Source organism: Drepanopeziza brunnea (assembly GCF_022702325.1).
Source record: "Drepanopeziza brunnea f. sp. 'multigermtubi' strain 214-2 chromosome Unknown ctg6, whole genome shotgun sequence".
Lineage (NCBI taxonomy): Eukaryota > Fungi > Ascomycota > Leotiomycetes > Helotiales > Drepanopezizaceae > Drepanopeziza > Drepanopeziza brunnea.
This window is the reverse complement of record NW_027094069.1, coordinates 1300626-1326954: the sequence shown is the minus strand read 5'-3', so window position 1 is coordinate 1326954 and position 26329 is coordinate 1300626. Positions and strand designations below refer to the sequence as shown.

The 26329-nt window shown below is 49.5% G+C and overlaps 4 protein-coding genes across 4 annotated transcripts; 1 reads left to right on the top strand and 3 right to left on the bottom strand.

The window, feature by feature from the left end:
* Positions 1–203: 203 nt before the first annotated feature.
* L3040_004215 (uncharacterized protein) lies at positions 204–3830 on the top strand (the record flags this gene model as incomplete). The annotated part of the gene is made up of 3 exons (XM_007289005.2): positions 204–685; positions 740–948; positions 1003–3830. 3 exons carry the CDS (start codon positions 204–206, stop codon positions 3828–3830), a joined length of 3519 nt encoding a protein of 1172 aa, XP_007289067.2.
* Positions 3831–7844: 4014 nt separating this feature from the next.
* On the bottom strand, positions 7845–9070 carry L3040_004214 (uncharacterized protein; the record flags this gene model as incomplete). The annotated part of the gene is made up of 2 exons (XM_007289006.1): positions 7845–7957; positions 8062–9070. 2 exons carry the CDS (start codon positions 9068–9070, stop codon positions 7845–7847), a joined length of 1122 nt encoding a protein of 373 aa, XP_007289068.1.
* Positions 9071–20311: 11241 nt separating this feature from the next.
* On the bottom strand, positions 20312–21337 carry L3040_004213 (uncharacterized protein; the record flags this gene model as incomplete). The annotated part of the gene is made up of 3 exons (XM_066154138.1): positions 20312–20642; positions 20791–20950; positions 21028–21337. 3 exons carry the CDS (start codon positions 21335–21337, stop codon positions 20312–20314), a joined length of 801 nt encoding a protein of 266 aa, XP_066011897.1.
* A 2961-nt stretch (positions 21338–24298) lies between these two features.
* On the bottom strand, positions 24299–26023 carry L3040_004212 (uncharacterized protein; the record flags this gene model as incomplete). Its single annotated transcript, XM_007289009.1, has 4 exons — positions 24299–24811; positions 25005–25298; positions 25372–25717; positions 25851–26023. 4 exons carry the CDS (start codon positions 26021–26023, stop codon positions 24299–24301), a joined length of 1326 nt encoding a protein of 441 aa, XP_007289071.1.
* Between the last annotated feature and the right edge of the window lie 306 nt (positions 26024–26329).

The following is a 26329-nucleotide window of genomic DNA, read 5'->3' as shown; positions in this document are numbered from 1 at the left end:
GCTTTGCCCGGCCTATTCACAGAGACCCCGAAAAAGCCAGCCACCATCCTAAACAGCGCTCAAAGAAAGTTGTGCCTCGACCTGCTAGGACTTCCCAAAGTAAATTGAGCTGGCCTGCACAAGCTCCGTCATCTACGGCATGCATCTTCGAACATAGAACCAACGCTCACGAAGGCGGCGAACTGCCTAGCAAATCACTCGATATGTTCCAAACTTTCAGCGGCAGCTCTCGCCGTCCCCGACAAGTGAACCTGTCTGGCCAAAATACAAACCCATTTGCACCAAACTCGAGAAACCCAGCGGCGTCCGGGACCCAAAAGACCGTGGCGCAAGCCGCGCAAGAGAGACTGCAGCGTCAGCAAGAGCGAGACCGACTGAACGCTTCGAAGAAGATTCAACGCATATGGAGAGGGCATAGAGCTAGGAGCGACTTGGCAGACTCGCGGCGGAGGATCTGGGATGAGCTGGCGAGGAAGGATGATCTCCCGGATCCACACTCGAGGTTGATTCAGCAACTACAACTTCTGGTAGTATTTTACAGTCCGCGGAGAGAGGATGATATCGAGAGGCTCTCGAGCCTGAGTCTGGGAATATCTGCTTTTGGCTACGAAGCTTTTCTAGCATGTCCTGAGATCCAACCTCAGCTAGTTCGACTAGCAAATGCCACCTTAGAAGGCCTACAGAAGTATGTGGAATGCTGGGATGGGACTGAGTCAAGAAGCTTTACTAATTTGCCCAGATTGAAATTTGAAGTTGTATCAAGCTTGCTGCAGTTACTGGTAGCAATAGTCGATCAACAGCCAGACGTGTTCCCCATGATATCTCGCTCTTATTACACCTTCCTCTCCGAACTGGTTTCAGGCAATGGATTTCCGAAATACGATACAAACCTAGTGTTGAATGCCATCAGGATGCCCTTGACAGAGCGCATCAACCTGAATAACAAGGGTATGTATGGTCCATGCTCTGGTAGTACACATATCTGTACTGATTCCTCTCTAGATGGGATCGTCTTAAATGCTCATGCAGCATTCGCGCTGTATTTTCTGACAACTCCCAAATTGGCTGAATCTCTCGGTGGTCTGGCTGCGCTTTCAACAATTGTCAACGTGGGGCTTCTCTCATCGGCATTAGTGCTGGAGCTGTCATCTGCGCCCGTGGATCACAAGCAGGATGACCGAAGTTTGTGGCTCCTGGCGCACTTCATCTCGCTCCATCGACTTCAACATCGAAGTTCTCAAGAGCCAGAATTCTTACGAGCATTATCTCTGCAGCTTTCTCGCTCCTCTGGCGAAATTGTTGGCCGGATCGATGCTTCAGATCCAGAAATTCTTCCAGATTCTAACGATGGTGGCGAGGTTGAGAGAAGCATCTCAGCTCCCCTACCTCCCTTTGTTAAAAACGAACTGCTCTCCCTGGTCAACGAAGCAAGTATCACTGGGCTGCTGGTGAAGTTCAACGTTGACTATGCCAAGGCATCCGCTGCAGGAGAGGAAGACGCCAGTTTACTTGCGAGCTATGCTCTGACACTTCTGAGAATCTTCCCCCAAAGGGGCGATGACATTCGATTGTGGCTTTATCTAGGGTCGATGACGACTTCGGCTGGCTCTGAAATTCCTGCATTGAAATTCTTCTGGCAAGCCATGAGCTTGACTAATACTTTTTCTGTCATCAGAGCCGATTCCAAGGGTGCGTTGACGTTACTCCGGCCCCAGAACCAGCGCCAAAGCGGTTCAAGTGATGCTGGGAGAGACAGAGAGTGGCGGACTATACTGCTCTTCCTCGAGCTCTACACCTTCGTCTTGAGGTTTACTGATGACGAAGAATTTCTTAGTGGCAATGTTCCAGCGTACGGACAGGCGAGTGGGCCAGTCTCTCGTATCCGTCAAAGCGCACTGCCTATCGAAGATGTCAAGCGACTCACGATATTTCTAAATAATCTCGCTTTCACAATGTATTACAACGCCGGTGAGCTGTTCGACGATGGCCAGTCTTCATCCGAAGGTAGCATCGGCAGCTACTTCAGTGCGAAAGCCACCACCTCGAGATTTCAGTCTTCAGAGCCCGAGGTAATGGCAACAACCATGGCAAGGAGGCCATTCGCTGGTGTTGCTGGGATGACCTTTGACTATGTGAGAACGATTGCGACAGGGGTGATGCGCATGCTGTACGAGCGAGATTCCCGGCGCCCCTTCTTGCCGAAGGATCACTGGCTGATGACATCCCGATTTGACATGGAAGGTTTCATTCCTGCCGTCGTCATGGAAGAAGAGAGGCAGCACGAGGTGAGGGAGGATGGTGAAGAAGAAGAAATAGACGACTTACAAATGCCTGAGGGCAGGGAAATCGTCGGTATGGGAAGAGCTCGGCAGGCTCGGCAGCTCGAAGCCCTCAGAAAACAGCAGCAAAAAGCTGCTCGCCAAAAGCTTCTTGCTGCAGTAGGACCAAGACTGGAGGTGCTGCAGAATATGCCCTTCGTCATTCCGTTCGAGACCCGTGTCCAAATATTTCGTCAGTTCGTTCTTCTCGACCAGACAAGAAGACGAGGTGGCAACGTGGACCCCGACATCTGGCGAATGTCCATCATACAGCAGGCGCAGATGACATCTAGACCATCGGGCCACGAGCTGCTAGGCCGTCACCATGCCAAGATCAGAAGAGATCAGATATTTGAAGACGCTTACAAACAGTTCTACCAGCTCGGACAGGGCTTGAAGGAGCCAATTCAAATCACCTTCGTCGATCAATTTGACACGGTTGAAGCTGGTATTGATGGTGGAGGTGTGACCAAGGAGTTCCTCACGAGCATTACAAATGAGGCATTCTTGTCAGAAGAGGCATCTCCCCGCCTGTTCATCGCAAATGACCAGAATCTGCTTTACCCAAATCCAGCCACAGTGGATGAGCGGAAAGAGCTACTAAAAGCCGCAGGGCTGAGAGAAACTTCTCCTGTGTGGAAGGAAAGCATGAACGATCTCTTGAAGCGTTACGAGTTCCTTGGGAGGATCGTGGGAAAATGTTTATACGAGGGGATCCTCGTCAATATTGGGTTTGCTGGATTCTTCCTCCTCAAATGGGCTACTGCAGGATCCGAGTCGGGATATCGAGCAAACATCAACGACCTCCGAGATTTAGATGAGGGTCTCTATCAAGGTCTGCTCAAGCTGAAGAACTACCCTGGAAACGTTGAAGACTTCTCTCTCGACTTCACAATCACAGATAGCATATCCTCAGATGGCGGACACGAAAAGATAATTACCAAGGATCTGATGCCAAACGGTTCCAACATTCCTGTCACCGACAAGAACCGGCCAGTCTATGTCTCTTACGTAGCGCGCCATCGTCTGCAAGTCCAACCATTCCGCCAAACACAAGCCTTCCTCAGGGGCCTCACCGAAATCATCAACCCGACCTGGCTCTCCATGTTCAACCAATCCGAGCTTCAGACCCTAATCGGCGGCGATTCGTCAGAAGTCAACGTTGAGGATCTGCGACGCAACACACAGTACGGCGGCGTCTACCAGATCGGCGACGATGGCCAAGAGCACAGCACAATCAAGATCTTCTGGAAAGTGCTGAAGGAGCTTGACGATTCGGATCGCAGAAAGGTGCTAAAGTACGTTACTTCTACGCCGAGAGCGCCTCTCTTGGGCTTCTCACAACTGAACCCACGCTTCAGCATTCGAGATGCCGGACGCGATGAGGAGAGACTGCCTAGCACCAGTACATGCGTGAATCTGCTGAAGCTGCCCATGTACACTTCGGAGGCTCGCCTACGGACGAAATTGCTGTATGCGGTCAACTCGGGTGCTGGCTTTGATCTGAGTTGATGTGGCTCTTTCGAATCATGATGGTAATTACGACGATAGATGAGGTTTTGATAAGCTGGCGCCGAGAGACGGGATAGTAGACAAGGTATGGGTCATAGTTCATAGGAGGCGGCCGAAAGAAAGACGAGCTTCGAGGCTGTATGCGATTGACCTGTGAACGGCAATACTTTTCACGGGCGATTCTATAATAATCAGCTTGTGACACTTTGACTACTTGTAAGATCGCACGTTCGAACCCGTACGTGAATATAACGTGAGGTGATTCTATTACATACTATCCGCATTTCATCACCTCCTTTCTTATTACTGCAAAGTATAAGCAATTTGCTTTCATTAACAAATATAATTGCAGTGCAATCATATCCAGTGAGTGCCTAGGTATGGCTTTTATATACCTCCCACCACAACCTCTTGTAGCTCTATATTCAATACAATGGGTTTTACACAATATAATATAATATAATACAATATAATATAGTACAATGAAATATAATACAATAAAATATAATACAATATAATATAATACAATATAATACAATATAATATAATACAATAATACAATAATACAATAATACAATAATACAATAATACAATAATACAATAATACAATAATACAATAATACAATAATACAATAATACAATAATACAATAATACAATAATACAATAATACAATATAATATAATATAATATAATATAATATAATATAATATAATATAATATAATATAATATAATATAATATAATATAATATAATATAATATAATATAATATAATATAATATAATATAATATAATATAATATAATATAATATAATATAATATAATATAATATAATATAATATAATATAATATAACATAATATAATATAATATAATACAATATAACACAACACAATATAGTACAACACAACAAAACACAACACAAGACAACACAAGACAAAGACAAGACAATATAATACAAAACACGTCTCGACTTATTCATACCGGTATCACCCCTTCCTTGGCAAGGCAAGGCAAGGCAAGGCAAGGCCGTGCACGCCGAAACGGTAGCGGGGGGGGGGGGAAGAGGAGGTGTTCGAAACGAGATAAAAAAAATAATAAAAAAAGATGACTCAGCTCAGTAGCCGAATCCAACGCCGTAGTACGTACGGTACGGTACCTAGTACCTAGTACCTACCCGGTAGAAGCTCTCTGCTACCTACTGTACCGGTACTGGTACTGTAAGCGCATCGAGTATTTTCCTACTTTTGTCTATGTAGGTAGGTAGGTATGTATTTATGTATGTATCTGGAGTGGGGTAGAGTAGGGTAGGGTAGAGATCTGTGTAGAGATCAAGAAAGAGCCTGTTACATATCGCTGCTGTTGCAGGCATTAAACGAATTGCGGTCGGTCCCTTTCTTTCTTTCTTTCTTTCTTTCTTTACTGATGTGATGGTTGATGGAGATGGAGATGTACGCGAGATGGCACAACGTTCCTGAGGGCCTGACTTCTTTTTGTCTTGCCTTTTTTTTTTTTTTTTTTTTTTTTTTCCGGATAGGAAATTAATAGAGGGATGAATGAAATGAATGAAATCAATGAAATCAATGAAATCAATGAAATCAATGAAATCAATGAAATCAATGAAATGAATGAAATCAATGAAATCAATGAAATCAATGAAATCAATGAAATCAATAAACAAAATAAAAAGTAACAACCAAACGTCTCCTTCCGCCGCAGACTTCTTTCTCCTCGACCCATGCCCATTCCCATTCGCATTCGCATTCGCATACAGCTCCTACACATCCTCGTCTGGAGCTCATGCTCGTGCTCGTGCTGGCTCCAGAGCCGGATATATATATATATATATATATATATATATATATATATATATATATATACACCGGTATCAGCCAAAGACAACTACCTAAGTACCTAAGTACAAGTCAAGTTTCCAGCCCCGCCCGCGCACCATCCCCGCTCTCACCCGGCCCGGCACCTCAAGAGCGCAAGGAACCCTCGACGATAGAGAATGGCACACAAGAGGAGATTTGGAAAAAGTTTACCGTGTCGGAAAGGGGAGGTTGGCGATGGCGATGGCGATGGGGAAAAAAAGAAAAAAAAAGAAAAAAAAAAAAAAAAAAAAAAAAAAAAATTAAAAAATTAAAAAATTAGGGCAGACGGGCTGCTGGTGTTTTGAGGCTGAGAATGGGAATGCCTACTTGGCATTTGCTGACGCGGCTATGAGTCAGTCAGGCAGGCTATTAGTCAGTCAGGCAGGCAGGCAGGCAGGCAGTCATTCAGTCAGTCAGGCAGGCTATTAGTCAGGCAGGCTATCAGGCAGGCAGGCTATCAGTCAGGCTATCAGGCAGCCATTCGTTCATCCGGTGATACTAGTCGAGGAGGAGGCCTACGCTGTGTGCAAGGCTTGCTAGGTAGGGAGGGGATGGGATGGGATGGGTGAGTCGGGATGGGGATGTATGTATGTATGAAACGAACATCTTTCTCTTTCTCTTTCTCTTTCTTCTGGACAGAGGGCGATGAGGGCCCTCGCTCTCGTCTACCCTCACTCTCCTTTCCTTTTGCCTTGGCTTTGATCGATGGAGCGCGGGTATGAGGAGATGAGAAGGGATGGCTTAGGTATTAGTTGGCTTGGGCTAGGGCTTGTGCTTGAGAAGAGAAGTGAAATGAATTCCTCACGCATTTCTCTCTCTCTCTCTCTTTCTATATCAAGCTCAAACTTTTTTTTTTCTTTTCTTCCCTTTTTTTTTCTTGGTTTTTCCCCTTTTTTTTTCTTCTTTTTTCTTTTTTTCTTCTTCTTGTTTTTTACTAATTCTTCTTTATCTTTCTTTGTCTTTATCTTTTTCTCCTTTTCCTTTGTCTCCCTCTTCTTACCCACCCTTTCCCTCTTCTTCTTCCTTTTCCTTTCTTTCTTTCTTTCTTCACTCTTTTTTCACTCTTTCTCTCTTGATTTGCGGTCTGACTGTTCAACTCCAGGTCCAGGTCCGGGGGAGAGGGATAGGTGTATGAGGCGGATATGTGGATATGTGGATGAGGTGTATGAGGCGGATATGTGGATGAGGTGGATGAGGTGGATATGTGGATATGTAGATGAGGTGGATAGGTGGATAGGTGGATATATGGAAAGGTTCGCTACCGACTCGTGCCGCCGTGCCACATCGTCTATCACATCCGCCAAGGCGAAAGAAAAAAAAAATCTTGGAAAACGCACGGTGCGCTGAAGTGCTAGAGTCCTGGCCGCCAACCTACGACTGTTTTGAGGCGGTTTTTTTCGCCTTGGCGCACACGCACGAGTAAGTAGCTGCAGAAAGGGAGAAGGGAATGAATGGGGTGAGATGAGATGAGATGAGATAAGATGGGATGGGGTGGGATGGGGTAGTAGGGTAGGTGGGTAGGTGGGTAGGTGGGTAGGTGAACGGGTGGGGAGGGCGTGGATGAATCGATGGTTGGATGGATAAGATGGAGGAGAGGAGAGAAGAGAAGAGGAGAGAAGAGAAGAGAAGAGAAGCGTCGCTTCGTATTCATTTCATGTTTATTTCTTCCAGCTTGCGTTTGCATTGAGATGAGATTAGATGAGATACCGGTACGACGAACGTCACAGGCATCAGGGCAACCCAGGGGCTTTAAAGTGGAGTGATTTAAACTTTACAGGCACATGATGTAATGATGATGTAATGATATATAATGAAAAACAAATGCAGGGCAGTCAGTCATTTACTACTCATGCGTATGCGCACTACAGGCCATTCTCGGCTCAGTTAATCATGGTATCATATTTATGTTTGGAGATAAATGCTCTCTACTGAGACACTTATAGTTATATGTACACAATATCCAGTACACATCATTTGTACAAGAACGATAGGATATTTGAGCGCGTGGGCGCTCTCCTCATCGCTTTGTGGTGGGGGAAGAAAAAAGGGATAACCAAATGCTGCAACAGAAAACGCCCCTAGATACTCCGCCCACGTCCAGTCCGTTTTGTGTGAATAATAAGAAATAAGGCTCTCCATCTCCTATCCGCGCATCGTCTTGCTCTCTGCTACCGAGAGCGGGACCTCGGTCATGGCGGCGAGGCGGAAGAGGTGTCTTGCTTGCGCTGTCGTGTCGTAGTCTACAGTACCCGTGTCTGGAAGGAAGAGTTAGCGAGGGCTCGTGTATAGAATTTCTCCTTCTCCTTCTTCTTCTTCTTCTTCTTCTTCTTCTTCATGTGGAGGGGAAGAGGCGTCTTACGCAGGGTAGTCCGGTTGTCAAACATCACCACCGAGTGCTTCTCCCAGTGCACCCTCGCCTGGAAGTCGTGGCCGTTCTTCACCGAATCAATCAGGAACTTGGTGATGGCCTCCGCCTCCATGTCCTTCAGGCCCAGCACCTCGTCGGGAAACTCCTGGTTGTAGAAGATGGCCCGCTCGCCCGTCACCGGGTGCACGCGGACCATCGGGTGGACCGAGTCGACGGGGTCGGATCGCACGAGCAGCTTGCTGGCCCTGGCGTGCCCAATCATCTTGCGCGAGGTGTGCACGGCCGAGAGCTGGTCGATCATGCCCTGGAAGAGGGGCGAGAGACGCTGGTAGGCGGTGGCCATGTCGGCAATGACCGTGTCGCCGCCAATGTCCGGGCACGCGAGGATTCCCAACATGACGTATCCGGGGGGCTGTCGCTCGTAGGAGACGTCGTGGTGCCAGAGCGTCGTCGTCATCTTGTGCTTGAAGAACTTGGCAATGTCCTTCTCGTTGCCGTCGCGGTGGATGATGTGGAACTCGGGGTGGCCCTTGACGGCACCCGAAACCGGCTGGCGACTGAGCTTGCCGAAATACGACATGAAGTCTTTCTGGAATTGCGGCCCGGAGCGCAAGAAGTCGAGCTGCTCTCGGAGGACGACGAACTTCCGCTCGCATATCAGGAGCGCAAGCTCGTCTTTGGCGTCTTGACAGAGCGTTTCAAGCTTGACGCCGGTGAGGATGGTCCCCATCCGCGGAGTGACTGGCTGGGCCGTCACGCCGGCCGTCAAGAGGTGCGGCATGTGTGGATCTGCTCGCAGCGCAGGATCATGATATTCGAACTCGGGGAATGCGGGGTAGAATTCACCGGCCTCCCAGTGAGGCAAGTATTCGGGGAACTCGGTTCTATCGCGAGTGCGGCGCTCATAATCTTCAGACTGGCTCTGGTATGGAATGTTGATATCATAGACGGTCTTGGGTTCTTTGACCTCGAAGTCATCATCCACGCGACTGGGGACCATGATGATGATGGGTGATGTAAGATGAATTTCTTGCCGGAATGACTGTGCTTGATGATGGTGACGAATGACTGTTGGTGGAAGAGCGAAGTGGAAAGAGCTGAGTGTCTTGATTTCTTTTTTTTTTTTTTTCCAGGAGACCCGGTCGACGTCGACTGCTTCTTATATGAATTGAAGCGAAGGCCAAAGCTTTCGGATTATATGGATTAGGGATGAATGATTGCTCTGAGGATATGGCCTGTTCGAGCCCCGAGAATCCCTTCCGCGGATGATAAGCAAAGAGACGGCGGTGAGGAGCCCCTTGGCATGTTGATTTGAGGGATATTATTTGGCTGACAGGATACCGGTATGCCAGGCAGGGAGTTGGGGGCATAACGGGCTCGCTCGCTCGCTCGGGGGAGGGGAGAAGGAGAGAGGGGGAGGGGGAGGGGGAGGGGGAGGGGGACGGGATAGGGGAGCGGAGGGGAGGGGAGGGGAGGGGAGGGGAGTGGAGGGAAAGGGAGATCCGTACAACTAGATAGGGGAGCCCTGCAAGGAAAACCTTCTGGAAGAATGGAATGAAGTGGGGATTCAAGACTCTCCCAAGTTGAGTTGACACCAGGAGCAGTTTCATCGTCCAACGTGGCGATTCAGGGTATCCCCGTGGGAAAACATCGTACGCCGTACCGTACAGTACAGTGGTAACTGTCATGGTTCATGGAACGAAGGGCCGTAACATCAAGGTTCAAACCCCAGAATGCCCGGCGCCCCTTTCAAGCTCGGGACCAGGACTTGGGGAAAGCCAGGGAGGGTCTTTTGGGTTGGACCGAGTCGAACGGTGGGGTCGGCGGGTCGGCGGGTGGGCGGGTCGGCGGGTCGGCGTCTGCGTCTCGGGTGGTTCATGCACCGCAACGGCTTCGGGACGTTTGTTTTGATTTTTTTGGTTTTTATTTTTGTTGCATTGCGCCGGGCGGCTGCATCGGCATCCACGGCGAAGACAAACGCTACTACTACTACTGCAAACTTTTTCTCTCCTAGAACGATTATGGGAAAGAGACGAGAGACGCGAGAGGCGCGAGAGACGAGACGTCGGCTCGGGCCACCTCGGTTTGATATTATTGCGTGGGTCTTCCCTTCTCCCCTCTCGGGATGGGGATGTTTGACGCGAGAAGGCATGGATGAACTGCGTCGGAAATCGGAATGAGACATGGAATGAAGATGGAATAGTTCGGCTACCTGGACCTGGAATGGACCTGGAATGGACATGGGGATAAGTGGATATGAGACGTGAGACATGGAGCGTATCTGTAGATACGGTATGGGGGCCGCGAGCATCGTGGCAGACAGACACTGCAGGAGAAAGGTGTCTGCGTCTGCGCCTGTGTCGTCGTCCTTCTCGTCCTTCTCGTCGTCCATGTCGCCGTCGTCCGATTCGTCCTCTGCGCCCCTTCGGAGGAATTCCCGACGTGGAGTTGTGGACTGTATGTACTGTTATCAATTGCCAGCCAGACGATATTCGGTTCGTAATCTGATCTTCAATCAAAAGCAAACATGCCACTCGACCGATGACGGTCCGTAGGCAGATTAGATCATATCATCAAGGGCCAAAGATACTTTGACATGTCCGATTACGGAGCCTTTTTTCTTGCCCTCGCTCGCTTATCAGTCACGGGATCTTGATCAGGATAAGGAGTACTTCTTGTATTATCCCTACCCACTTATTTTAATATGATTACTCGTTTTCTACTGCGCACTCGCAGGGAAAACGAGGTATTCACACCTACCAAGGACCCCAAGGACCCTTACCTCAATACTGTATTAGGGGCTCGGGGAAGGGGGCAGACTCCACGTGACCATCTTAGTTATCTTTTATTGACAAGGCGGTGAGAGGGCTTGACATTGAGGTTAAGGCCCTGTTTGGCGTAATGATCGCCAACATTAAATTAAATACGAGCAGTTAGAGGGATCTGCCAATTTTGATTATGCCAAGGCGAGACGACAGAAAACACGAATACGATACAGCGTTACCGGTATATCGACACCGCGAGTGAAAAGTAAGGTAGCTCTTCTATCTGATCTCGCCCTGACAATCGAGTTGGGATCGCTGTTACTGCAGAAGCCGCAGAGACAGCCAAGAGATTCCGATCTCGTATGCGATATTTCTTCCAACCCGAAGAACCCGTTCACGTTGTACTGATGGTGGCGGCGATAGTAGTGATGAAAAGGTTCGAAAATAGAGAGTGATTGCAGGGGTGCAAGGGTATACGGTGATCGATCTCCGTTATCTTCGGCTAAACGACGAGAGGAGGCCCACCTAAGCGAGCCGACGATTAACATCAATCAGCCTCTCTTCTTCCTACCCACGTAGCCCCCTCCAGCAGCGGCCCGGACATACTACCAGCGACCTGGTGGACACAGCGAGAGTCTCCGTAACTAATCAATAGCCTTGCAACTACCAATGCAAATCTAACGTAAATATTTGACCGACTTGCTCAGCAAGTCGGAACCAGCGTCCCGGACATACCAGCGACATACTACTGTATCAGCGACCCGGACGGAGATATACTCAGCGACCCGGACACAAGGGGGATCTACATAATTAACTTATAATCTTATAACTACCAAAGCAAGTTCAATATCAAGATTTGATCGACCCGCCCAGAAAGTCTGCACCAGCGACCCGGGCATACTATCAGCGATCCGGACGGAATATACCCAGCGACCGGGGGATCTACGTGATTAAATCATTACTCCGTAATACTACGTAAATCAACCACTCACTCGACAAACTCAATTTTAGTAGCATCCGACTCCTCGTAGTCTAATTAGCCGTATACAGTCGTATTTTTATAGTTTATCTATAAGAGCTGCAAAGTTCTCTTCTACGTAGATTGAAAGGTGTGCAAGATGATGGCTTCCGTCTCTTTTTCGCTTAGTTGAGCTGTGTATATACTCTCGCTATGTTCGGGTCGCTGGTATGTATGTCCGTCCGGGATGCTAGTCCGACTTTTGGTCCGTTGTTAACCACATACTTACACTCTCGCGGTATCCGCCGGGTCGCTGGTAGGTCCATCCGGATTGCTGGTTCCGAACTTGCGACGGAGAGCAAGCCCACAAACTTTTTCAAGTTCATACCTACGTAGGCAATTGACAAGTAGCGCTTATCCCTTTCACACTCCTAACTTTTCCTAGAAGAAAACGAGATGGAAAAACGCCAATTATAGTAACATATGTAACACTTATCCATTTCATCTCATCTCACCGACGGATAGTCCACTGACCGTCCCAAGAGTCAGGGACCATCCCCTTATGCCAGGGACCATCCTCAAATGTAAGGGACCATCCTCAGATGTAAGGGACCATCCTCAGATATCAGGGACCATCCTCAGATGTAAGGGATCATCCTCAGATATCAGGGACCATCCTCAGATATCAGGGACCATGCACCCCCAAAAGAGACGATGCGAATACGATCCGTGGCGTCCAAATACTTCAACCCCCCACCTGCCTTTAAGGTAGGTAAGCTTCAGCCGGGCCGCAAGCCAAAACTTAGGTACGGAGCGGCCCTTCCCCAGCTACAGGGTAAATAAGTTTTCCGGAATTCGAAGTATAGCATTTATAGCATTTAGACGCCGCAAGCTTTTCGCCACAAGCGACACAACTCTGAAAATCATTCTTGGGGATCCAAAAAAAAAAAAAAAAAAAAAAAAAAAAAGGTTGTTAACTCTAAGCTTTTGGCCCGGGCCGCCAGCCAAAACCTACGGGCCCTCTCGCAAGCGCCAGGGTCGGTTAGGTTTTCCGGACCTGAGAAAGTAAAGCATTTAAACGCCGCATGATCTCCGTACAGGAAGTCCAACTCTAAACCTCCCCCCCTTCCGCCCCCCCCCCCCCCCCCCCAGATCAAGAGGATGTTCGTCCTAAGCTTTTCGCCCGGGCCGCAGAGGGAAAACTTCCGGCTGCCCGCAAAAGCTGAGGATAAGGTAGGAAGTAGTACGTGGTAAGGTTTTTCCGGATTCTGCCCCCCGTTGTAGCCTCATCTAGCGCGATGCAGCCAGCTAGCTAGCTGCAGCCGGGCTGTCCCTCGAGGATCCAATATCGCGATAGCCCCTTTTAGCGCGGGGCAGCTAGCCGTCGGTCGAGCATTTCGATTTTTAGCGACAGCCCTCTTTAGCGCGGTATCACTAGCTACCTTACCTTTTGAGCCTCTAATTTATAGCCGGAGCCTCTTTTAGCGCGATGCAGGTAGCTGTCTGTCGAGCATTTGATTTGTAGCGGTAGCCCCCATTTAGCGCGATGCGGCTCGCTGTCGGTCGAGCATTCCAATTTTTAGCGACAGCACTTTTGGCGCGATATAACGAGCTATTCTTCGAGCATCTAAATTATAGCAGTAGCCCTCTTTTAGCGCGACGCAGCTAGCTAGCTGTCCGTCGAGCATTCAGTTTGTAGTGATAGCCCCTCTTAGCGCGATACAGCTAGCTGTCGGTCGAGCATTTTCATGTTTAGCGCCAGCCCTTTTAAGCGCGATGTAACCAGCTATCCTTCCAGCATCCAATCCATAAACAATAACCCCTTCTAGCGTGATGAGAAAGGGAAGCATCCACAATTGCGTCGTACACACACCAAGAAGGGACCAGAAAATTCCAAAACAGATGGGGACCGGCCAGTAGTAGCACCCGTAAATCGAAACCCCCACGCTCCACACCCTACCCTTTTCTACCTTATAGCGAAGTAGGGGGTCACGATTATTGGACCGCTTAAATTCAGCACTAAGCTCTGCGGAGGTACTGTACAGGCCTTACCGTGTTGCCTCACCGCTCTGGGATGGGTACACCTATCTCGTGGGCAGAAAAGTATTGCCCACTATTCGCTATGTAGACCTATCAAAGGCGGCAAGACAATAATTAGGGCCTATTTACCGCCGTATTCAGGAATAGCTTAGCTAATGGACCGTCCTGTTGAGAGAGACCGTCCCGTGGTTTGGTCCAGGCCAAGTATTGCGAATATCTAGTATTAGCCTCACGTGATTTGGTTCTTAAAATAGACCACCGGTCGACGGTCGTGTTCGGGTTTGGCTGCGTTCCAGTACCTAGGTACTTGGTCTAGTACAGGTCTATTACCATCTTTCCCACCACACACACTATGCGGATCCATTATTAGTCCGTTACAGTTGTAATGGACCAGTCATGGACCGTATATACAGCGGTCGGCCAAGTCGTTGCAACTGGCCTCTAAAAGGAGAACATTAGATAACGACACGTAACTTGCTTCTCTATAACCCACCTCTCGACTTACCACTTTTGGATTAAAAAGTTGGGACCTACGAAGTACCTGAAAGGCAGGTAAAGGGTCATTTCAGCGATCCTCTGATCCCCTTTTCCAAAAGACGGTCGGTCACCACACCGTTTTAAATCAATCCCAGTTCCAAATCAAGAACAGTTCACTTTTACAACCGTCCTCGAGCTTTGGGCCGTCCTATAGCCTAGCCGTCTTATATCTATCACCGTCCCAAAGTTTTAAAACGCGTTTGTCAAGGAATCCGTATTAAATATTTAAGATAATCTAGTGCTCGTTCTTGATAAAACACGATTAAGATATAAAACCCTTTTCTTTCCTAATGATATCGTTCCGATAACAATTTCACAAAATCGACGCCAGGATGTTTCTCGGCATCGCTACTACAGCTTACGTATTACCGCCCCTCCAAAGATTATTCAAAATCGGGATATCGATTCCTTTAACAAAAGACACCTTAAAGGCAGGTAGGGGGTCATTTGAGCGGTCCTCTGATCCTCTTTTGTAAGAAACGGCCATTAGACCGCTTAAATTCAGTACCAAGCCCTTTTCAAGAATAGTTTACCGAGAAGACCGTCCCATTAAAAGAGACCGTTTTGTAGCCGTCCCATAGCCGTCCCCGTCTATATTTTTAAAATAAGCTTACTCACAAGCTGGTTTTCCAAAAAAATTGAAATAATTCGATAATTGTTTTAAAGAAGATATAGCTATAATCGTCGGTTTCCTTAAATTTTAATTCGAAAGAATTGACCGACTTGCTATAGCATGTCGGCACTACCAAGGCGGGACACCCAGCAAGGCGGGACAGTAAAATTTGCTCATTTTTAATAAATAAAAAATCAACCAACTATTATATAATAATTATCTTTGTATAAAAAGATGCGCCGTATTAATTTTGATGTTAATCAATTAATTGAATTTTAATTACAAGTTGTTATTCCGTTATTGTATTGAGTTAAAGTAATAAAAATAATACTTTTGTTATATATTTTTCGATTTTAGTAATGCGTACCATAAAGGGTAGTAGGGGGTCATTTGAACGGTCCTCTGATCCTCTTTTATAAGAGACGGCTATTGGACCGCTTAAATTCAGTACTAAGCTCTTTTCAAGGATAGTTTACCGAGAAGACCGTCCTATTGAATGGGACCGTTTTGTGGCCGTCCCATAGCCGTCCCCGTTTATATTTTTAAAACAGGCTTATTAATAAGCTCGTTTTAAAAAATTGAAATAGTTCGATAACCATTTTAAAGAAGATATAGTTATAGATAAAAATTATCTTTTAAATAAGATTGTTTTAATAATAATTTAAGAAGTTCAACGCCAAGATATTTCTCGGTATCGCTGCTACGGCTTGTATATCAACGCTTTAATTTTTTTACAATCGAAATCGATCGATTTAGCCAAAGTTTACCCGCGTACGACGGCCACCTGCTCAGCCCTTACAACGAAGGGGTGGAGTAGAAGATTAAGGGGGTGGAGGGGGGATAAGGGGTGTAGTAAGTGGATGAGGTAGTAAAGGGTAGACTAGCAAGCAATAAAAATATTATTTGCTTACTAATTCACGTTCTCAGGGACGGTTTTAAGCTCAGGGACGGCCATGGGACGGCCATGGGACGGCCATAGGACGGCCATAGGACGGTCTTAAACGCTCGAAGACGGTCCTAAGACGGTTTTTATACAAAAAGACGAGTATTTAAAAAAAATGATTTAATCGAATAAAATAGTTTTATTTTAGCTACGATTTAAATAATTTAAATCGTTTGTTTTCAGATTCTATTCAATCTTAAGTATAGGCCTAGGGTGATCCACCAGCCATGCCAACTTATTAAAATCGTCCCTAAAAGAGATAGTTATCGGACGATCAGCTGACCGTCTAAATGCTCTTGCATTCCCCTTTAAGGTAGTTTACCGAGAAGACCGTCCCATTAAAAGAGACCGTTTTGTGGCCGTCCTATAGCCGTCCCCGTCTATATTTTTTAAAATAAGCTTACTCACAAGCTGGTTTTCCAAAAATTTTGAAATAATTCGATGACCATTTTAAAGAAGATATAGTTATGGATAAAAATTATCTCTTAAATAGAATCGTTTTAGTAATAATTTAATAGGTTCGATGCCAAGATCTTTCTCGGTATCGCTGCCACGGCTTGCTTGTATATCGACGCTTTAAATTTTTTCATAAGCGGAATCGATCGGTTCAGCAAAAGTCTGCACGCGCACGCAGGGCGCTGCTTTCGCTGCAAGCTAATAGTGGTGTAATAGAGAGGTGGTGCAGGTAGTAGAGGGTAGACTAGCAAGTAATTGAAAAGAAAATAAAGATTACTTGCTTACCAATTCACGTTCTCCGAAACGGTTTCAAGTTCGGGGACGGCCTTCGGACGACGGACGGCCTGAGGATGGTTATAAAACGGTCTTGAAAACGATCTTGTCGTCACCAGACCCGACTTTTATCAACGACGATGTAGGTAATCGATTCAAGAACGGTTCTTATTTCATACATGATCCTCGAACGAAAAAGACGCGCTCTTAGAAAAAAAAAAAAAAACGGTTTAATCAATTAGAATAGTTTCTTTCATTTTAGCTACGATTTAAATGAATTGAATCGTTTGCTTTCGGATTCTATTCAGTCTTAAGTATCGGCCTGAAGTGATCCACTGAGATTATGCCGACTTCTGGGAATCGTCTTCGAGAGAGACCGTTATCGGATTGGCAGCTGACGGTTGAAAATAACCCCCTACCTGCCTTTTAAGGTGTAAGGCAAAGACTAAAAGGCCAAAATATCCGCCTCCTAATCCAAATTCCCAAGAACGGCTTGAAATCCAAGGAAGGCCTTCAGACGGCTGGCTATAAGACGGTCCCCAAGCGGTCTTGGAAATGATCGAGGACGGTCTCTGTAACGAAAAGCACGAGCTCTTATACAGCCCGGTTTGACTGATGAGGATGGATCGATCCATTTCAGCTACGATTTTAAAAAAACATTTTGGATCGTTTGGTTTCGGGTTCTGTTTGATCTTGAGTGGGTGGCTTGGGGTGATCAATCTACTTACTGACTATGCTAATCTCTTCAGATTGTTTTTTAGAGAGAGCGTGATCGGATGGTTAGCTGATGGTTTAGGTAACCTCTTCACCTGCGTTTAAGGTACTAGCAAGGGGGGGGAGGGGCGTCATTTCACTTGTCGTACGACACTCTTTTGTACGAGACGGTTTTGAGAGCGCTTTAGTTCGGTCGGGGCTGGAGCTATATTCAGGAACAGCTTAGCTGAATACCCACCCAGACCGTCCTGTTGAAAGAGACCGTCCCGATCCAAACTCCCACAACGATCTAGTATCAACCCGATCTGCTGACCGTCTCGTCTGTATTCCTGGACCACCAAGCCAAACACGACTCCGTCTGAAAAGCGTGGCTCATCAAGCCGAGATTCGGTGCCAACATGTGCTCCTCCGTATCGCCACCACCGTACTCACGAACGCCAACGCTCTCGTCGACGGATGCAATTTCCAGATCGATCGATCGATCCAGCGAAATGAGACCCCTGTGCCACGCCGCTCCCGCTCGCAGAGGCTCGGGATGGGGTCGGATGGAAAGGGAGAAGGAGGGAAGGACGGAAGGGACCCTACACGAAGAGCCTACGACTCTCCTCCCCCCCCCCCCCCCCCCCCCCCACTATGTACCTCTCCAGAAGAGCGTCTAGCCCCTCCAGGCTCCTCTCAGCCCCGGGCTCACAGGCGCCCCAAGGCCGAGGGAAGAGGAGAATCTCACATCCAAGCCGCAGTGTAAACGGTTGGTGTATGTGGAAATCCTGCTTCGCATACTTACTTACTTTACTTACTTCCTCGCCTACTTACCTACTTACCTACTTACCTACTCCCTTCCCCTCCCACTCCTTCGCGACCACGTCCAGACCGACGACCGACTACCAAAGCTCGGCTCCAATCGTCATCGAGCAGCAAGCAGGTCCTTGGAGCACCGCGCTGCGTGTACAGGAGAGAGATACTAGAATCAAAAGACTCAAATCCAAACATCGTCGCGGTCAGAGACCAAGCAAGACACCTGCCTTTCTTAATACAGTAAAGCGTTCCCAAAAGGCCTCTTATCCCCGCAGGGAAACAACAGCACAGCCTCCTATCTCCGTCCCTGAGCTAGATGAAAGAGTCGGATGATCGAGAAAGCAGAGAGGAGAGATTGGAAGAACAAGTCGCCTCGGGCCTTGGGCATGATAATTTAAAAAAAGCATACAAAAACAGAAAAAAAAAAAAAAAAACCAGAAAAAAACCAGAAAAAAACAGAAAAAACCAGAAAAACACACACACAGTCCCAGCTTCGCTTCGTAAGGTTACTATCGCAGGACTTGATGACAAGCAGCCCGCTACACGTCCAACCCCCCCCCCCCCTCTCTCTCTCCCAACCCAGCACCGAGACCTACCTACACACACAGGCAAGCCCACCAATCATTCCAACCCAGAACGAACAAAAAGCAAAAAGCAAAAAGCAAAAAACGCGGAAGCGGCAGCGCGTCGACTTCGATTCTCGGTGACGAGCGCTCGGTGGCAATGCTTCTCCTCCCCTTGACAGACCGACCGCCTAGACTACGAAGAATGAGCGCGTGAGCTGGGTGATTCAACGGATGCGATGCTGGATTGGGATTGGGATTGAGAGGCAGGGGGCATAAGGGCATGAGGGGAAGCAGGTAAGCGAGCATATGTATACCAATCCATCTGCTCATGGATATAAATTCTCGAGGAGGGGATTTGGCTTTGAAGATGGCTTTAAGACGGTCCCCAAAACGGCTTTACCTTAAGACGATCGGGTCCTCAAGCGCTCGGATGCGGTCCTGGGATGGATGGGTACGGTCGGTAGTCTGTCCGTCCCAAAGAGGCTGACTTGTGTGGTAGAAAGCGACGATCCAAGCGGTTATCGATTCGAAGCCGTCTTTATCCTTTTCATCGGATTGTAAGAATAAAAGACGAGCTCCACACAAGCGACAATCGCAGCCGATTAAGATAGGTCCATCTTTAGCCCCCCATCTGGAGGATGCAAGTCGTCTGTTTTCGGGATTTATGCGATGTCAGGGTGTCTGTCGGCTTGGGGGGATCCGTTACTAAAGCGAGCTGATGCTAAGTAGCGTCTTGGGACGGTCTTTTTTTTTGTAAGAAAAAAAGGAGATGGTCATCGGATGATCAGCTGATTGTTCAGAGAATACCCTTCTAGATCAGGCAAGAACTCACGTGAATCCAAACCCAAGGGGATCGAGCGGTCCTGGGAGCACTCGCTCACTCGCTCGCAAAGCTGTCTCTACTCTCCACGATCCACCCAACACGCAACCGAAAAAGAAAAAAAAAACCACTTACTTTTCCATTCCCAAGTCCCAATCCCCAATCCCCAATCCCCAATCCCCAATCCCCAATCCCCAATCACCAATCCCCAATTCCCCGTCCCACTTCCCAATTCCCCGTCCCAATCCCCACCCCCCAATCCCCACCTCCCATTCCCCATCCCAGATCATCTCCAGCCATAAGATCGTATCAGACCCCAGAGAAAAAGCCAAGCTGTTCACTCTGATACCGAAGCGAACGGACGAGTAAAGAGGATCATGATGGGAGCGAGATTCCTTCGACGACGATGGTGGGTGGGTGGTGGGTGGGTCAGGAGTTAGTTGTATTGGTGTATAGGTATGTTGTTGTTGATGATGTTGTTGATGATGATGATGATGATGTGATGATCGGAGTGGATATCTGCAGGCTAGACTAGACCAGACCAGACCAGATTAGGGAGGAGAGGAGAGGGGAGGGGAGGCGAGGGGAGGGAGCTGCAGGTGTGTGTATGTCTGTCTGGACTGGACTGGACTGGACTGGACCACTAAAAATCGAAAGGAGGAAAGAGAAATAAGAGAACAAAGAATCGCATCGATAGAGAGATGATCAGGATGATGATTCGAGCTTTCAATTACTAACAAATCAATTCGTACACACGACTATCACGGCCCCCCGTCCCATCCGTCCTCTTTCCGATCCTTAGCTCGTACATACACCCTCGACGGCGCCTCGACCATATCCGGCGTGGATTCACGGGCATAGGGCGCTGGTTGGCGGGGATAGGAGTCCACGCTGGCCGCCCTCGACCCCACGGGGACCCCGTCGCGACTTTCTTTGCGGTTGCAATGCCGGTAGTACAGGAGCACACCTCCGATGACCAGGAGGACGATCAGCGCCGAACCCAAGCCGACCATGATCTTGGCCGTGGGGGAGATGTTGGGATGGGACGGCGCGGGGATGCGGGCTTTGAGGATCGCAAAGGAGGTTTGGGTTCTGTTCGCGCTTGTTAGTTTCCGATACGAGGAGCCAAGCAGTGATGGTGATGGTGATGGTGATGGTGATGGTGATGGTGATGGTGATGATGATGATGATGATGAGGTGTGTGTGTGTGTGAGAGTGAGTGAGAGAAGAGAGGACTGACTTGGATATCGCGTTGGATTTCCGATCCCCCTCGGGGAGGATGGTGAAAACATGTGACCGCACCATCGTGCCCGAAGTTTCATCCTCGAGCACGAGCGTGTAATCCGTTGCCGGCAGGTCAGCGGGCGGCGTCCATATTAGATGGGAATTGGTGATGTGTGCTGAGCATGGTATCAGTATGAAGTGGTCTGATGGGTCTGGGTCTGATGGGTCCACGGTGGAGAGGCGGGAGGCTTACCGGCGATCGTATCCGCATCGTCGACACGTGCGACTTGGCTATTTTGGAGCCGCAATCGGGCGGGGCCTGACGCCCCTGAAAACGTGATGTTGAAAGGGGTTCCGGCCTCGAGGCTGCTGAACACGCGATGGGTGAAGTGCAGATCCAGATCGGGATCCAGAGCCAGAGACCGCGGCTTCGCATCCCCCCGGGGCAGTAGGATGGGGATGGGGTTGGGCCGTGACAGAGGAACGGCTGCTGATCTGGCGGGTGCATAGGCAGCGAAGACGAACAGCCCGACGAGGACTCGATCCCACGTGTGTGTCCTCATCTTGGTCTACACTGGAATCGGGGAATCGGGGCAATCGGGGCAATCGGGGCAATCGGGAATCGGGGCAATCGGGAATCGGAAATCGGGAATCGGGCATCGGGCATCGGGCATCGGGCATCTGTCATCTGTCACCTGAGGCGAGGCGAGGCGGAGGTTCCTGAACCTGGAAGACTGGTCGGGAGGCCAGTCCGGCGATGGGCAGCGAGACGTCCCTTCCTTATGTATATGATTGCGGTGGTCGCAGCAAACTTCCGACCGGCGCGCCGTGCCTTGGCTCTGGAAGACGCAAGAACCAGCGTGGTTTCAGGGCCGAAATGCCCAAGATAACAAGCCCATCCCACCACGGTCGATTGGAGCCGAGGGCGCAAAAGCAGCATGCGCAAGCCCTTGGCCCTGGAGACTTGGCCCCCAGCCACCGCCCGATGCGGCGATGCCATGCCACCTGAACCCGACCGTTGGTCGCTCGGGCGTCCGAGCCGTAGGATGAAGCAGAGGATGAGGAGATGAGGGGATGAGAATGGGCATTGGCATTTTGGCATGTTGGCATGGTGGCATGGTGGCATGGTGGCATGGCATGGCATGGCCGGAGCGAGGAGCGAAGCCGGTGATGGTGCAGTGAGGGAGTGCAGTGTAGTGAGTGAGTGCAGTGAGTGCCGTGAGTGCAGCGCAGAACAGAACCGAAATCAACAAACAACATGGACCAAGGTGGACGGGCTAGAACGTTTAGCGATGTACGGTAGATCCTCCAATCCGTAGATACCTACTACCTACCGGTACCTACCTACCTACCTACCTACCGATACCTACCGACCTGACCCAGCTCCTCCAGACTCCAGTATATAGTAAAATGCAGTCCTCCCGTACCCTATAAGCAGCCTACATCCTGTAATACACAGCTGCACAGTCAGACATCTAGTTGATCCCTTATTTAATATCCCCCTCGGCCAAAAGTCTCTCCGAATCGCCTGAATCTTGGCGTGCGCCGCTTTAGGGCGGGGGGCCGGGGGTCCAGGGCGGAATGGAGATGAACAAGACTCATCTCCTTATCCAACCAGGCCAGCAATCATCTCTCCTCACGGGGGTGCACGTGGGGTGTCTTGGTTTCCATTGGCCATCTTTCACGTGGGTGTGGGTGTGGGTGTGTTTATTTATATTAGACATCAATGATCTCCGTTTCTTATTAACTAGGTCCTGTCCTTTATTACTGCTATCCATTATTACTGCTATCCTCTATTACTACTATCCTTTACTACTACTATCCTCTACTACCGGTACCACTGTCCCCTACCACTCCTGTACCTACCTCCTCGTACACACAGAATCTCGCGGTCGATCGATCGACCGACCAACAACCAACATCCTTGGGAAACCGGTGGGCCGGGTGAGAGACCCGGTACCAGTACGTAGATACCGACCGATCTTTCTCGTACCACTCTCCCTCGCCACTTCCGTTCGCTTCTGCAAGCCACCTGAGCCACCTGAGCCACCTTGCGTCCACGAGTGCTGGCTTGAAGCAGCTCCTCAGCAAAGGCACCTGATGCCGTCCGTCCCTTACTTGTATGACCCCGCACCTTCCTTCCCGATGCCCGCTTCTGGCTCGGGATATCGACTGATGTTTAATTGCGAGTCATGAGGCGAGAGAGAGCAGCTGCCTCGAAGGAGGGGGTTGGTCCAGTGACCTGGTCGCGAAGGAGACTTGGGCGCATCCGCGGATACACATACCAGACCCTACGGTATCTACCGCTCATCGTCGACGTCGACCACAGTAGGGCTTTCTGGGTGGTGTGGGGCCTATGTGGGGGGAGGATAAGCGACGACTACCGGTATACCTACATAGATAGGGACTTGTATGTATGTATGTATGTATATACGTAGGTATGTATGCATGTATCTGTCCATCTATCCGTCAAAGTACACCATCCGCGGACTCTCAACCGCATCGAGCTTTCCTTCCTTCCTTCCTTCCTTCCTTCTGTCTTTCTTTCTTTCTTTCTTTCTTTCTTTCTTTCTCTCATGCCTGCCTGCCTGCCTGCCTGTCCCAGCCCGCTCGTTCGTACATCAACGCTCCGCTTCGCGCCTACCCTGCGCCGCGAAGCGAAAGTCGGGGGAGAGAGGCTCAAGCCAGGAAACCGGGGCCAGAGTGCGGCAGGGCAGTAGTGAATGAATGAATTGCGTTAGCCGTTAGTCCGAAGATGAAGAAGACGAGGAAGAGGAGAAGAAAGGGCCAGAAGTAGCAGCGCCAAAGGTTCGCTGACAAATACAGGGAGAGCCGAGAAGAGCCGGGAAGAGAGGATTGTATACCACTTCCACGAAGCCGGTGCTGCGGGAAGAGTATGTGTGTGTGTGTGTGTGTGTGTGTGTGTGTGTGTACATGTGCACTGATAGCATATGTAGTCTACAGATAGATAGATAGATAATCGAGCTATTACCGTATATACCGGTAGGTGGTTTGGTAGGTAGGTACGTACCGGTAGGTAGGTAGGTAGTTTTAGTTTGGAAGGTTGGGAAGGTTGGGAAGCCGGCTAGCGCAAGGAGCAGAAACCCTCTTTTTTACGGTGCTGTGCTGTTGCTCGACCTCCGGTCGTCCCGTCGCTGCCGCTTCTCTCCTGAAGAGGCACTGTCGCGCGGCTCGTCTTCTTGCTCAGTGTGAGGGGGATTAATCTAATCTATCTCGAGAAGAAGAAGAAGGGGAAGAAGAAGAAGAAGAAGACGAGGAAGAAGATTAATCTATCTCGAGAAGAAGACTAAGAAGAAGAAGAAGAAGAAGAAGAAGAAGGAGAAGGAGAAGCGCGCTCGCTACTTACTGTTTGTTGTATGCCTATCGACCCTCTCCGGATTTGACCGGTATCCATCCTCTACGGAAATCAAGAGTTCCAGGACTAGCACGGCATATAGAAGAACATCAAACAAGAACCGACCCCTATCTACTACGTATTTACTCCCGTACGTACTCTACTCTACCTACTCTACCACGCCTCTCGGCCTCTTCATCGAATCCTTAGCGAGCACCTCCTCGAAAGCTCGCACAACGTCATGCTCATGCAGCCAAGTCGTGCCCGAGCCCCTCTTGGCCCTGGCCCTCAACTCCCCATCCGTCTCCCGCGTCTCGGCCCTAATCTTCCTCGTCTTCATCTCGTTGTTGGCGTGCACGACCTGCAGCAGGCGCACCGCGTGCGGCCTCCTCGTCGCCTCGTACAGCTCCAGCGCGCGCCGGATCTCGCCCGGCGAGGGCCCCTCGGTCGCCGCAGGGGGGAAGACGGACGTGATGGATCGGTAGAGGGCGTAGGCATCGTCGATGGCGAGCGAGCCCCCGGTTGCGAAAGCCCCCCCGTGGGCGTGCGCCGCGTCGCCGATCAGCGTGACCCTGCCGTTGCCGAAGACCCAGGTCGGGAGCGAGGAGCCGCTGAAGTAGTTGGGGTAGTAGCGGATGTCGGGCGTTACGTCCGCGAGAGCCTTGACGATTGGATTCCAGTCCTGGGGAGGGAGTAAGTAACCCCACGATCAGATCAGCGCCGTCCCTGGGTGGGGTAACGAGAGAGAAGGAGAGAAAGAGAGAAAGAAAGAGAGAGAGAGAGAGAAGGAGAGAAAGAAAGAGAGAGAGAGAGGAAGGAAGAGAGATGGAATGAAAGGAAATTTTTGGCTGGACTTCGGGCTCGGAAACGCTTACCGCGTACTTCTCCTTGAGGAGCTTCACGTTCGCTTCTTGGTCCCACGGTGCTCCGTCTCTGAACTTCGCGATCGCGACCGGGTCGGCGGGATCCGCGTAGATTCCGCCTTGGACGGTGAACAGGTCCCGGGCTAGTCGTGTGGCGAAGAAGTTCGTGTCTGGTCCCCACCAGTGAGTTGAGTCCAGCGGTACCCCTTCAATCGGCTCAACGAGAGAGGCGTCGAAGATACCGCGGAAGGCGGTATGCCCACTCCATTCCAGCTCGAAGTCTGGAGCGAAAGCGGTCCTGACACCCTGGGGGGACTTCTCGTCAGGTCTCATTTTGGGGGAAGGGGTGAGGGGGAAGGGGTAGCTGGAATCAACATACTGAACGGATGCCATCAGCTCCAATCAGTATGTCGGCCGTTGCAGTGGTGCCGTCTTGGAACTCCAACTTCACATGATCTTGCGGATCGACCGTGGCAGACACTATCTTCTTCTTCAAGTGTATGGTATCGCGGGGGACGTGCTTGAGTAGAGCTTGCTGGAGATGGCCGCGATGGAACCTCGCGGTATAATGCAGAGGCTCCGAGACGTTTTCATAAAAGTCCTCGCCGATGATCTCGTTTGTCTTCCAGTGGCGGTAGAACCTGGAAACGGGGTTGGGTCCACGGTATCCCACCTGGTCACTGATGCAGTCTTCCAGGCCGAGTCTTTGCAATGTTCTCAGACCGCTGGGTTACACGACCTCTCATCAGCACGCTTCTCTCCTGACTGATTTCAGAGGCGGTCGGTCACACCAGGAATTCTGGTAGGGGGGAGTGAAATGGATGCGAGAAGTGCCCATCGTTTCAATCATCTGCTTACTTGGGTCCGAGAGTGATACTGGCTCCAATCTCCTTCAACTCAGTGGCCTTTTCGTACAGCTCGACACTGATTTTGGGATGTTTCCGAAGAGCGATTGCCGCGGTGAGTCCCGCTATCCCCGTCCCGACAATGGCAACTCTGAGCAGGCTTGGGCCCTTCTCTATACTGCCCATCGTACGTGGATGGAGATTTCTCAAGTGGGAATATCCAGCAAGAAGATGAAATAGAGAATGGCTGAAGTGGTCGCAGTCAGGATAGTCGGGATGAGATTGAGAGAAATGTTACCCCGCGACTGCAGCTGGACCACTCTGGACCTCCTGGCCCTTGCAGATAGATAACAGCCCGAGTGGGTGGTGATGAGCAGCGATTCAGTCGTGGCGTCCGTTGCAGAGAAGCATCTCAATTCTATTTTCGTAACGATCTACAAATACGACGAACATATCAACAACGCATGAATATATTAGACGATCAAACACGAA